Source organism: Chrysochloris asiatica, unplaced genomic scaffold (assembly GCF_000296735.1).
Source record: "Chrysochloris asiatica unplaced genomic scaffold, ChrAsi1.0 scaffold00082, whole genome shotgun sequence".
In the NCBI taxonomy this organism is placed as follows: domain Eukaryota; kingdom Metazoa; phylum Chordata; class Mammalia; order Afrosoricida; family Chrysochloridae; genus Chrysochloris; species Chrysochloris asiatica.
This window is the reverse complement of record NW_006408600.1, coordinates 3,624,078-3,637,392: the sequence shown is the minus strand read 5'-3', so window position 1 is coordinate 3,637,392 and position 13,315 is coordinate 3,624,078. Positions and strand designations below refer to the sequence as shown.

Below are 13,315 nucleotides of genomic sequence, written 5' to 3'. Positions count from 1 at the left end.
TGAACATAAGGATTGGGTTATGCTTGGAGCAGTAGGAGCCTATGATTGGAATGGGACAGTCGTCATGCAGAAGGCGAATCAAATCATCATCCCCCAGAACATGTCTTTTAATGTTGAGTCTACCACAAAGAATGAACCTCTTGCTTCTTACTTAGGTAAGACTTGGATATTACTGATAGAAGATTGTTGTGGATTTCTTTTTCTTCTTCTTTTTATAGCTGTTGGCTGTTGTAATCTTTAGCATTATTTGCTTTATCTATATAGACTTACAACCATGTGGAAGAATATTGATAGAGAGGTAACTTCTGAGAGCTGGGTATTTGACAGGACCCATGAAAGCTTGCCTGTCTGTGAGCAGCTTTAGTTGGTGAAGATTACAGAAATGGAGGTGCTATCTAGTACAGGAAATGATTTGGGCTATTAAGTGTACTTTCTGAACTCTCCCTGTGTCTCATATCCCTTTGATTTTTAGAAAAGCATTGGAGCTGCTGGACAGGAAATGACAGCAGAAAAAGAAAGCTTGGCTCTACATATATCCTAAAGACCAGGGAACTGAAATTTTCTTAGAAGTCAATCATTTACAGAGTTTGTTTCCCTGGGTCCTAATTTTGGAAAAGAAATGTTTTCATTCTTTCTGTCATGTAGTTTCAACTTTAATAGCTCTAGTCACAAACAAACAAATACTGAATTTAAAGCCAGGGATGTGACACCATCTTGTTTTCTAAGGACTTATTTGACATGAGGAAGCTGGAGCTGTACCAGGCTGGGAGCTGCCTAAGTTAGGATGCCTGGGACTTTGCTTCATCACTTATTGTGTTGTTGAATGCTGTCAAGTTGGGGTCTGACTCATAACAACAGACCCATAATAGGATTTCCAAAAAATGGCTGGTGGTTTTGAGCTACAAACCTTATGGTGACTAGTCCAGTGCTTATCCTACAGCTCCAAACCAGGACTCCATCCTTTATCATTGTTGTTAAGTGCTGTCGAGTCGATTCTGACTGAGAGCAACTCTGCATAGGATTTCTAAGGAGCAGCTGACAAGCTTGCAGTCCAGCACATTAACTTGCAACGCTACACCAAGATTCCTTTATCACTAGAACTCAGTAACAGTTAAGGTGGTGGTTGGGTGTGGAATTGAAAATAAACAAATATTTTTGTGGTACCTCCTTTCCTCAGGCATTTTTCTTAGTTCAGTAGTTGCACTGGTGAACATATCGACAAATGCTGTAGTTGTATAGTGTTGACATTTTAGCACTTTGGCATTCCTCTCTGGGATCTTTTGTCCAGGAGACAAGTCTTTTTCTCCCTCTAGCACAGTTTCTTTGTATCTTGAGAAGAAGGTAATAAGATCCTATCTTGTGAATAATGACAAGCTCTTCACTACTACCTGTTATATAACCTACTTCCATGTGTCTCCTAATTTAGGAGCCCATATTAAAGCTACACAGTCCATAGAACTTAACAATAAAAACCTGAGAGTTTAAGATGACTCAAAATATAATGGCAACCTGTAGATATAAATCCCTTAGACACATTGAACTGCATTGTTGTTGCTATTGTTAAGTGCCGTTGAGTCTATTCCGACCCATAGCGACCCTGTATAGGGTTTCCAAGTTAAATCGCTTTCCCACAAAAGCCCTATTATATTCTGCCATGGACAAATAATAGCTAGAGTTGTTACAAACATTCCTATAAATTACACATATTATAAAGAGAAAATGTCAAGATTTGCCAGTAAAGGTAGAGGATTATAGCTCTGTAAGCAATTCCCTGCTACACACCACTCTTCACCAAAAAGTTAAGAAATTGAAGGTTCAAAAGAAAGTATATAGTGCATGTCATTTAAATATTTGGAAGACTGTGATGATGATACAAAATAAAAGAGTTGAACTTAAAATCCATATAGAGTGTTAGGGCTAAAAGAGATCCAAGAAATCATATAGTCAAACATCAGAATTTTCAAATGAAGAATCTCAGCAGAAGCACAATTATGTCATAGCTACATAGGGCAAGTGTGCAGCTTCAGTCTTAGACTTTTGATTCTTATTCCAATGTTCATTTCACCATACCAAAATTCCTGATTCTGGATTGGTCTAGGGTGTCCCTTTCAACTGCTGAGTATCTGCAATATACCAAACGTTGGAGTATAAATTGAAGATGAGCTATATAAGGCAGAACAAGTCTACAATGATAGAGTTTGAAAGCAATCATCCTCAAAGTATATCCAAAATATTCCTAAAAAGAGAATAGGAGGTTAGATAAGATAATGTCTAAAAATTACATGAGACTGCCTTACATGAAATACCTTGAAATTAAGAACCAATTTAACCTTGAGGTTCTTCCTATCCTGGGTATAGGATCATTAGGAAATTAATTTGACAATTTGTATGTAGAACCACAAAAATATTCATACCACATAGACTTAGACATTTCACTTGTAATGATGTAACTGAAGAAGAAATTGAAATATTTAAGAATGTCAAGTGAAGAGAAAATGTTATTGTATTGTTATTTCTGATAGTGGGGAAAACAGCATGATCCTAAGTGTACAGTAATTTGGTTCCTGGTGTGGCACTGCAGGTTAATGAACTGGACTGTAAGATCAGTTGGAACCACAAAGTTGGTGGTTCAAGCTCACCAGCCGCTCTTTGGAAACCCTATGCAGGGTCACTATGAGTCAGAACCTACTCTACGGCACTTAACAATAACAATAACAGATAAGTAAATGGTACATTTGCATAATGTAGCATTTTGCAGTTGTTGTTAAGTCTCGTCCAGTCGATATCCTCATAAATATAAAAATCACGAAGCTGCTGATTCTATGATGCTAAGAACAAATTGGTTATGGCACTAGTGCACATTCAGAAGCCACAAAGACTTGAGTTGGTTTTCTGGTATTAGCCTCTGTTATGTTATGCTCCGTGGAGTCAGTTCTGACCCATAGCAACCGTGTACAGGGTTTCTGAGAATTGTAAATCTTTATGGGAGCAGAAAGCCTCATCTTTCTCCCGCAGAACAGCTGGTAGTTTTGAACTGCTGACCTTAAGGTTCACAGCCCAATTCGTAACCACTGCGCTACCAGAGCTCCTTGATACTAGCCTCTAGCTAGTCAAATTTCTTTGTCCATTCAGAGTTTTAATTAGCTTATTTCTAAAATGGAAATAATATTACTTACATAAAGAATTTGGTCTTTGCCTTTGGTTCCTATAAAAGCTTGGGATTTCCCGAGGTTGAAGTGTCTTTGATAAGGACTCCAGGCAATCCTGAGTTTATGCTAATGAGTCACCAGGCTAGAAAGACCCCTTCATGATGTGAGCCAACTTCAAGGCAGTTTGACGTTATTCAGTTAATCATGCCTACATAACGAGACCTCAGTAGAAGATCTAAACATGGAAGCTTCCTGATTGGTGATAGAAACTGATGCAGACGAGAAGGTAATGTGTTCTTTGTGGAAGAAGGAAGCTCTGTGTTGGGTATCTTACCTGACTTCATACTATTTGTCTCTTCATTTATATCCTTGTTGTTGTCGTGGTTAAGTGCTGTCGAGTCAGTTCCAACTCATAGCAACCCTGTGTAGGGTTTCCAAGGAGTGACTGGCAAATTTGAATTGCCAGCCTTGTGGTTCAAACTGACCTTGTGGTCCATTGTATTACCCTACAGTGCTGTATTTTAGTGTGTAGTATGTATCCTTATGCAAAGTATGAGTATTCCGGAACACTTAATTGTGTTCATGAGGAACCTGTACACGGACCAAAAAGCAGTTGTTCAAACAGAACATGGGAACACTGAATGGTTTAAAGTTAGAAAGGTGTGCGACAGGGTTGTATTCTTTCACCATACTTATTCAATCTGTATGCTGAGCAAATAATTTGAGAATAAACCAAAATCTGCGTAGATGGCAGATTTTTAGATTATAGAAAATTCTTTCATGGAGTCCTGGTGTGGCACCATGGGTTAATGCACTAGACTGCAAGGTCAGTTTGAACCTCATGGTCAGTGGTTCAAATTCACCAGCCATTCCTCAGAAACCCTATACAGGGTTGCTATGAGTTGGAACCGACTCAATGGCACTTAACAACAACAACAATAGTCTTATGAAGAAGCAAAGAGGTAGATACTGTTTATATTTTTAAAGTAAAATAAAATTAAAAAAAAATACAAAAAAACTTTACTAATCTGTAATAACCAGAAGTTGGAGCGGAAGCTGTTGAACCACTTTCAGGGTACAGCAGGTATCTTCTTGTTGTTAAGTGCCGTCGAGTTGTTTCCAACTCATAGAGACACTTTATAGGGTTTCTAAGGAGTGGCCAGTGGTTTTGAACCAAATAAAACTATTTTGTGACTGGCGTGGTGCTGTAGGATAAACACTGGACTGCTAACCACAAGGTCAGTAGTTCAGCTTCTATATGGAAAACCCAACACAATATTGTTAGGAGTTGGAACCAATTTGACAGCAGTACTTAAGAACAACAGCAACGTGCTAATATGTACTTAGCAAGCGATGTTGAGATTGAGAATATAGTGTAGGTACTTTTTCTGCCTTTTTCTACTCCAAATTTGGTATGTTGCTGTAAGATAACCACTTGACTACAGGGTAGGTAGGTTTGAACCACAAGGTTGGAGGTCCAGACTCTTCAGAAACCCTATACATGGTACCTATGAGTTGGAACTGACGCGATGGCACTTAACAGCAATCACCCCAAATAGATTCAAAAGACAAGTCGTAAGGCATAAAACAAGACAGATTATACCTCTGTTTCTATTACCTGACTCAATCTGACTTGGTTTTCATTACCTGACTGTTTTTCAAGAGGTGAATTACATAGCTGACATTGATTTATCCTTTATAAACCCATAGAGATGGCTGTCAGTATGTCAGCTCTTCAATTTTGTGCTTTTCTTATCTAGGAAACAATGTTAAGTTTGTTATTGTTGTTACTGTTAGTTACCCTCCAGTTGATTCTGAATCATAGCCACTCCTTGGACAACAAAGCCAAACACTGCCCAGTCCTGTGCATTCCTCATAATGGTTATAGTTAGACTCATTGTTGTTGCTACTGTGTCAATCCATCTCATTGGAGGTCTTCTTTTTCATTTACCAAATACGATGTCCTTCCCAAGGTACTGATCCCTACTAACAACATATCCAAAGATTGACAGACGGCGTGTCTCTATCTTCACTTCTAAAGAGCATTCTGGCTGCACTCCTTCAAAGACCGAGTTGTTTGTTCCTCTGGAAGCCCATGGTAGTTTCAATATTATTTGACAACATGATAATTGAAATGCATCAATTCTTCTACAGTCATCTTTATTCATTGTCCAACTTTCACATGCATTTGAGATAACTGAAAATACCATGGTGTGGGTCAAGTGCACCTTAGTTCTCAAAGTGTGACATGTTTGCTCTTTAACATTTTAAAAACGTCATTTGCTGCTTCCATGGGTGTTGATTATGAATCCAAACAAAGTGAAGTATTTGACAACTTCAGTCCTTTATCATGATATTGTTTATTGGTCCCATTGTGAGGATGTTTGCTTACTTTTAATTGAGGTGCAATCCTTACTGAAGGCTGTAGTCTTTAATCTTCTTCAGTAAGTATTTTTAAGTCCTCTTCACTTCTAACAAGCCAGGTTGTGTTATCTGTATATCACAAATTGTTAGTGAGCTATCTTATAACCCTGATGCAATATTCTTCCTCATATAGTCCAGTTTCTTGTATTATTTGCTCAGCAAATGAATAAAATAAATATTCTTGTTGGTGAAAGGATCCAACCTTGACACACACCTTTCCTGATTTTAAACCATTCAATATCTTCTTTTTCTGAGTACACGTTCCCCATGAGCACAATAAAGTGTTCTGAAATATTTATTCTTCACATTATTATCTGTAGGGTGTTCTGATTCACACAGTAGAATGCCTTTGCATAGTTAATAAAACACAAGTAACCATCTTTCTGGTATTCTCTGCTTGTAGCCAAGATCCATCTGACATTAGCAATGATATCCCTCGTTCCACATCCTCTTCTGAATTCTGCTTGAATTTCTGGTAGCTCCCTATTGATACATTGCTGAAACCATTTTTTAATTACCTTTAGGCAAAAATGTACTTATATATAACATTAGTGATGTTGTTCAATGATATTAACATTCTTTTTGGTTACCTTTCTTGGAATGGATACAGATACGATGTCTTCCAATCAGGTGTCCAGGTAGTTTTCTTACAAATTTATTTTCACCTCCAGCAACTGCATCAGTTTGTTGAAAATTTCAATTTGCATTTCATCAATTCCTGGAGCCTCATTTTCCACTGATGCCTTCAGTGTTGCTTGGAATTCTTCCTTCACTACATTCAGTTTTTGATCATTTTAATGGTTGTGCATGAACCAATTCTTTTTGTACAGTGACACTTTGTATTGTTTCCATCTTCTTTTAGTGTTACTTGTGTCTTTCAATATTTTATCCTAGAATCCTTGATATCACAAATTGAGGCTTGAATTTTTTCTTTACTTCTTCCAGCTTGAGAAATTCTGAGCATGTTCTTCCTTTGGTTTTCCAACTCCATGTCTTTGCATATTTCACTATAATACTTTACTTTGTCTTCGTGAGCTGCCCTTTGAAATTTTCTGAACACTCTGTTACTTCCTCATTTCTTGCAGTTGTTTTAGCTTCTCTGCATTCAAGAGCAAGTGGCAGAATTTCTTCTGACATCCATTTTGGTCTTTTCTTTTCTTCCTGTCTTTACGAAGATCTTTTGCTTTCCTCATGGATGATGTTCTTGATGTCATCTCCAACTCTTAAATTGTTTTAATTTTATTCAGCATTAGCCTGAACTTGGGTATGAGCAATTGATTGTTCCACAGTAAAGCCCAGGCCTTGTTTTGGCTGATGATATTGAACTTCTCCATCATCTCTTCTCTCAGACGTAGTCAGTTTGATTCCCGTGTAATTCAGATGGTGAGGTACACATTTATTGTCACCTTTTATGTTTTAGAAAAAAAAATACTTGCAGTGAATATCATTGTGAGTTCTGTGTTGGGCTGATAACCGAAAAGTCATCAGGGGGAATCCACCAGACCACTCCCCAGGAGAAAAAGGAGACTTTCTGCTCCCATAAAGATTTAAAGCCTCAGAAACCCTACATAAGGCCATTATGAGTCAGAATTGACTTAATGGTGATTCATTTGCTTTTTACTTGTAGGTGGCTGGCTGTGTGCTGTGGAGTTGGTTCCGACTCATAGCAACCCTGTACAGGGTTTCTGGGGCTGTAAATCTTTACAGGAGCAGAACGCCTCATCTTTCTCCCAGGGAACAGCTGGTAGTTTCAAACTGCTGACCTTGCAATTCACAGCCCGATTTGTAACCACTACATTGAAAAGACTTGATTCTAATTACATAAGATATTTATGGCATGCTACCCTAAAGTTGGATTAAAAGTTGGTATTCAAAATGAAATTTAATTTATAAATATATAAATTGTTGGGATTACAATAAAATTTTGAGGTGTGTGTTGGGGAGGGCTGTTTTTCTGTTATCATTGTTTTAAAATTGTGCCTTTAAGCAATGTATGCCTGAGATTGGAAGAAGATGCATTTTCAGGACAAAGCAGTTGTGGTAGATAATCAGAGAGTACCCTAAAAGTTTCTACCAAAGCAAACTCTGATGTGCATTTAAAGGAAAAATTCTTTCTTTATTTTTTAAAGTTTATATAAGAAGATTCTTCCAACCACTTAAAATTAATCTTAATTTACTACATACATAATTTGTGGGGCCAGTTATTATATCTGGAGTCTCTCTTGTTAGGTTACAGCGTAAACTCTGCTATGGTTTCTGGAGATGTTCTCTATATCGCTGGACAGCCCAGGTATAACCACACCGGCCAGGTCATTATCTACAGGATGGAAGGTGGGGAAGTCAAGATTCTCCAGACACTCAGTGGAGAACAGGTAAGCCTAAAAACTATTACTGCAGATTAATTAACTTATACATTCAGTATCTGTTGTGACTAGGACCCTACATAAGGCTGCTTTGAGAGACATAAAGTGTCTTCATCTTTGGCCTTAGAATGTTTTTGTTGGATAGGGATAGTGGTAAGATGGAGTCCTAGAGTCACTGTGAGATCAGCATCTGATTGCTAAACACAAGACCAACAATTCTAACCCATCAGCTGCTTGTGGGATAAAGATGAAACTGTCTACTCCCAGAATGATTTATAGTATTGGAAAAGCTTTATCGGGTCTCTGAGTCAGAATCGTCTCAGTGGCAATGGGTCTTGGTGGGCTGGGAAGTAAGATGTTTATGTAATAGATAGAGATGTAAAGATAAATATCAGAAAAGAGATTTAAAATATTAAGAGCCATCAAAGTGCAAGTGGCATAGATAGTGAATTCAGAAGATGGGAATATTGTTTTAATCTAGGATTCGTGCAGAAAGTCTCAATTAGTTATAAAATCTGGACTGAGTCTAGGAAGAAAGATAGAATACAGGTCAGACGAAAGAGCAGTGAAAAAAGAAAGATAAAAAGATAATATAGACCCAATTGAATGAGGCCTTGAAAACTAAAGAATTAATTTATTTTTTCTTGGAAATAATGAGAAATTTGTAACAGTTAACAGTGGGAAATTCTCACTAGGGAATATTGAATATTAAGAGAAGTGTAGGAAACTATATAACATGTACCTTCCATGTACAATCATCTATATGCATAGATTGTTAGCTACTGTGGAGCCAGCCCCTGACACACGGCGACCCCATGCGTGATGGAACAAAATGCCCAGTCTTGTACAATGCCCATGATTACTCATGAATTGAACTGCTGTGATTCACAGGGTTTTCCTTGACTAGTTTTGGAAAATGTGTGGGATGGATGGTCATCTAGAGTAAGAGAGTGGAAAGACAACTGCAGCTCTGAGCCTTGTTGTTGTTAGGTGCCATTGAATCAGTACCGACTCATAGCTACCCTATGCACAACAGAACAAAACACTGCCTGATCCTGGGCCAACCTCACAATTGTTGCCACGTTTGAGCCCGTTGATGCTGCCATTTTGCCAATCCATCTTGCTGGGGGTCTTCATCTTTTCCTCTGATCCTTCACCTCACCAAACATGATATCCTTCTCCAGTGACTGGTCCCTCCTGACAGTATGTTCAAAGTATGAGAGACGAAGTCTGGCCATCCTGGCCTCCAGGGGAGGCCAATATTTTGGAAATAGAGGAAAAGGGCCAGCAAAGATGTAGAGAATGGGTGGGCTATGATATAGGAACAGTGTCAGGATAACAAAAATATATTCATGGAAGCACAGATAGGAAGTTTCAATAAGAGAATTATCAAGAGTACCAAATATCAAGTATAAACCAATAATTATAAAAGTTATTATATTTAGATAATGAAATATAAGATCTCTGCATGTTCCTAAAATGTATCCCTATGTTTAATAGACAAAATATAAATGTCTAAGGGATGTCCCTTCTATACTCCCCACTACACCACTGCTATCCTCTCATATTTTTCTATCTCTCATAGCTGCTTAGTCATGTCAGTAAGTAGGCAATCTTCTGTGGCTGTAAAGTGTAAAATATCATACCAGTATTATAGGACAGCTCAGCTCCTGATGCCATATTTATTTCATATTTTCATATGACTGCTTATAAACATATATGATATCAATCCAGAATGTCATATATTATTTACCTTATTTTATTTCCTGTAAGAAATAAAAATATCATGCTTTTTGTTTGCATGTATGAGAAGGAGGGCAAGATTAGTATGAAATCAAAAGGGAATGTATGAAAACTGTTCATCTTCAAGTAAAGGACTGATTAATGTTAATCAGCCTCCTGTAAACACCAATAGTAGCATCAGTTTGTATATTCTATTTTATCAATTGAACCTCAGGTACTCATCTAGATTGGCATAAATGAATGAAATGCAGATTTTATCTTTTCCTTGAGAATTTTTAATGTTCATCAGCTCTTTTGTTTTGTCCTAGATTGGTTCTTACTTTGGCAGTGTTTTAACAACAATTGATATTGATAAAGATTCAAATACTGATATTCTTTTGGTTGGAGCTCCCATGTACATGGGAACAGAGAAAGAGGAACAAGGAAAAGTGTATGTGTACGCCTTGAATAAGGTAATTGTAACTTTGAACTTTGAGAAATTTAGGAAATTACCTAAAATACCTAAATTACTTAAAATACCTAAATTAGGAAATTTAGAAAAACCTTCCATTTCAAATAATGGTCTAATTTGTACTCACCTTGGAAAAACTGAGGAACCTGGGTGGTAAAATGGGTTGAGCATCTGGGTTGATAACAAAAAGTTTGGTAGTTTGAACCCACCAGTTACTCCACAGGAGAAAGATGGTGCAGTCTGCTTCCATAAAGATTAAAGCCTCAGAACCCCATGAGCAGTTCTGCTTTGTCCTATAGGAAGGACCACTATGAATCGGAATGGACTCCATGGCATTTGGTTTGTTTTTCAATGGATATTTGGGAAAATGAACCAAGAGATTTTCAGGTCCAGCAAAAATGAACCAAACCATCCCTCTCACAGCACTCTATTCATTGGTGCTTAATAATTCACATACTCAACAGTGACAGGGTTTATAAAGGAAGTTAACGACTTACAGTGCAGGATCAGAAAATGCTCTGGGCACAGTTCTTCCAGTCAGAAGGGCCTATCTTCAGCTATGCCTACAGGCAAACCTCTGTCTACCTGGGCAAAAATCATCCACATTCTGGTTATAGTAAAATGCTCATCTCATCTACGGCTTATGAAACATTGAGTGTACACGTGAAATGATTCTGTCAAACAGATGAGTTGACAGCGGGTTATGTAGCAAATCATTTGCAAATCAACCATGGCTCTGCCTATGAAATAATCCACAGCAGACTTGGGTTTTGAAAAGTTTATGCGAGATGGGTACTGAGACAACTCACAGATGAGCATAAACAGAAGCATTTGGACATCTGTAAACAAAATTTGAACCAATACTTGAACGAAGATAAATGTTTCTTAAAAAAAAAAAAAAATTGCTGGTAAGAAGACATGGATTCATCACTACAAGCCCGAGAGTAAACTGCAGAGTATAGAATGGAAACATCTTCAATCTCTGACCAAGAAAAAGTTCAAAAGTCAACCACAAGCTGAAAAATTGATGCTGACAGTTTTCTGAGATTCTGAAGGGTCAGTATTGGAACACTATCAGGAAAAAGATTCAACAATCAACAGTGCTCATTATAGTGTGATGCTTACTGAGGAACTAAATCCTAAACTTTGGATTAAACAGAGAAGACTGCTAACCAAGGGTATTGTGATCTTGCATGACAATGCACACCCACTCGCCTCTGCCCACACTATGAATACTCTGCAAAAACTTTGTTTTGAGGTATAAAAGCATCTCCCTATGGTCCTGGTTTTGTTCCATCAGATTTTCACCTGTTTGGTACCCTGAAAGCAGCCCTTCAAACACAAAGATTTACCTCTGATGAAGAAGTGAAGACAGCGGCTCATTTTTGGCTCGCGGCTCAGCCTAAAACATTTTTCAAAAAAGGATTATGAAAGCCTGTTGGCAGATGGACAAAGTATATTGAAAAGCAAGGGGATTATGAAAAAAAAGATTTATTTGTATTTTCTAACTTAATGCTACAGCCATCCTATGGATAATTTTTTACTCATCTGCATACATTTCTCCATACAGTGATGTTCTGTATGTGGTTAATTTAGATTTCTTAAATTCTTAGACTCTTTTCCAAGGAGTCCTGATAGCATAGTGGATTACAAGCTGGGCTCCTAACTGCAAAGTCAATAGTGTGAATCTACCAGCAGCTCTAGGATAAAGATGATTCTTTCTGCTCCCGTAAAGATTTATAGCCTCAGAAACCCTATGCAGGGCCGTGATGAGTTGGAATTGACAGCCACTACTATCAAAAGCATCTCTCCCATGTTATTTTATATCATAAATGATCTATCTTTATACTATTAAATTTTTATTGCTTCCTCTCAATTATTTCACTTTGTTTATCTGTCCTGTGCTGTATTTTGTTGTTGTTTTTTTTCCATGAAAGTATCTTCTTATCCACATTTTACTAGCACTTAATCTTCTTTACTCTTCACCGTCACTCTACCCTAGACACCTTTGGAAAAAGTTTTCTTTTTGGACAGAATGCATTTTCTTTCTGTTCTATGTTGTTATTAAGTGCCGTTGAGTCGGTTCCAACTCACAGCAACCCTATAGAGTTTCCAAGGAGGAACTGGTAGGTTTCTAACCCAACTTTGTGGTTAGCAGTTCAGGGCTTATTCTCCAGCACCACACCAGGAACTATGCTTTAGGGATTTTCCATGTCTAATGTGCATGAGGGACTTTTCAAAGACGCACAGTATTGGGTGAAGAAAGAATAGTAGCATGAGTTACGGATTTGAAAACTCAGTTCTTTGGCTTTAACAAGATGCTCACTGAGTTGCATTAGAGTATCTTTTATAATTCTCAGGATATCCTATTTCCCTCATTTCTACTCTCTATGTTTTGAAATGCCTAACTTTGCTTTCAGGTAGCCATTCTTTTAAGGAACTTTGCAACTTTTTTTTATTGATGTACCAAATGGTTTTTAATAGCACTGATACAGTATGTACATAAAAAAATTCTTCTCTGCTGTTGTAATGATAGAAATCCATAAGCATCCTGTTTATCTTTCTTACAGACAAGGTTTGAATATCAAATGAGCCTGGAACCCATTAAGCAGACTTGCTGTTCATCTCTGAAACACAATTCATGCACAAAGGAAAACAGAAATGAGCCGTGTGGGGCTCGTTTTGGAACAGCAATTGCCGTTGTAAAAGATCTCAATCTTGATGGATTTAATGACATCGTGATAGGAGCTCCGCTGGAAGATGATCACGGGGGTGCTGTGTACATTTATCATGGAAGTGGCAAGACTATCAGGAAACAGTATGCACAAGTAAGACGTTAAGCCTGGGAAGTCTCACTCTTTTAAGTGATGAATGGGTTCAATGCCAAGCATCACCTGTTTTGCCTATGTGATCTCATTTCTTTATTCTGACTTTTTATTGGGATACTAGATTTAATCCTCTTCTAAGATTTCTTTATAGAGGGATTACTTTGTGTTTTATTCTTTTATCTAATTTCTTTCCTGTTGTTATTTACCATATATCAATGACCTGGCTTTTTGAAAGAAAGAAAGAAAGAAAAAATTAGCAATACCAGTTAGCATGTGCAGTGTGGCTGATCTTTATGAATAAGAGAACAATAATTATAAGATTTTGACAATAAAGGTGATGAAATTATTGTATTTTAG

At 37.5% G+C, this 13,315-nt stretch overlaps 1 protein-coding gene across 1 annotated transcript in view; it reads left to right on the top strand.

Moving 5' to 3' along the window:
- ITGA1 (integrin, alpha 1) overlaps positions 1 to 13,315 on the top strand; it is a 182,509-nt gene that overhangs the window by 105,843 nt on the left and 63,351 nt on the right. The window contains exons 11-14 of the mRNA XM_006865762.1: positions 11 to 155; positions 7,803 to 7,945; positions 9,988 to 10,131; positions 12,701 to 12,958. Coding sequence (XP_006865824.1) covers positions 11 to 155; positions 7,803 to 7,945; positions 9,988 to 10,131; positions 12,701 to 12,958 — 690 coding nt within the window. The remainder of the gene's footprint in view (positions 1 to 10; positions 156 to 7,802; positions 7,946 to 9,987; positions 10,132 to 12,700; positions 12,959 to 13,315) is intronic.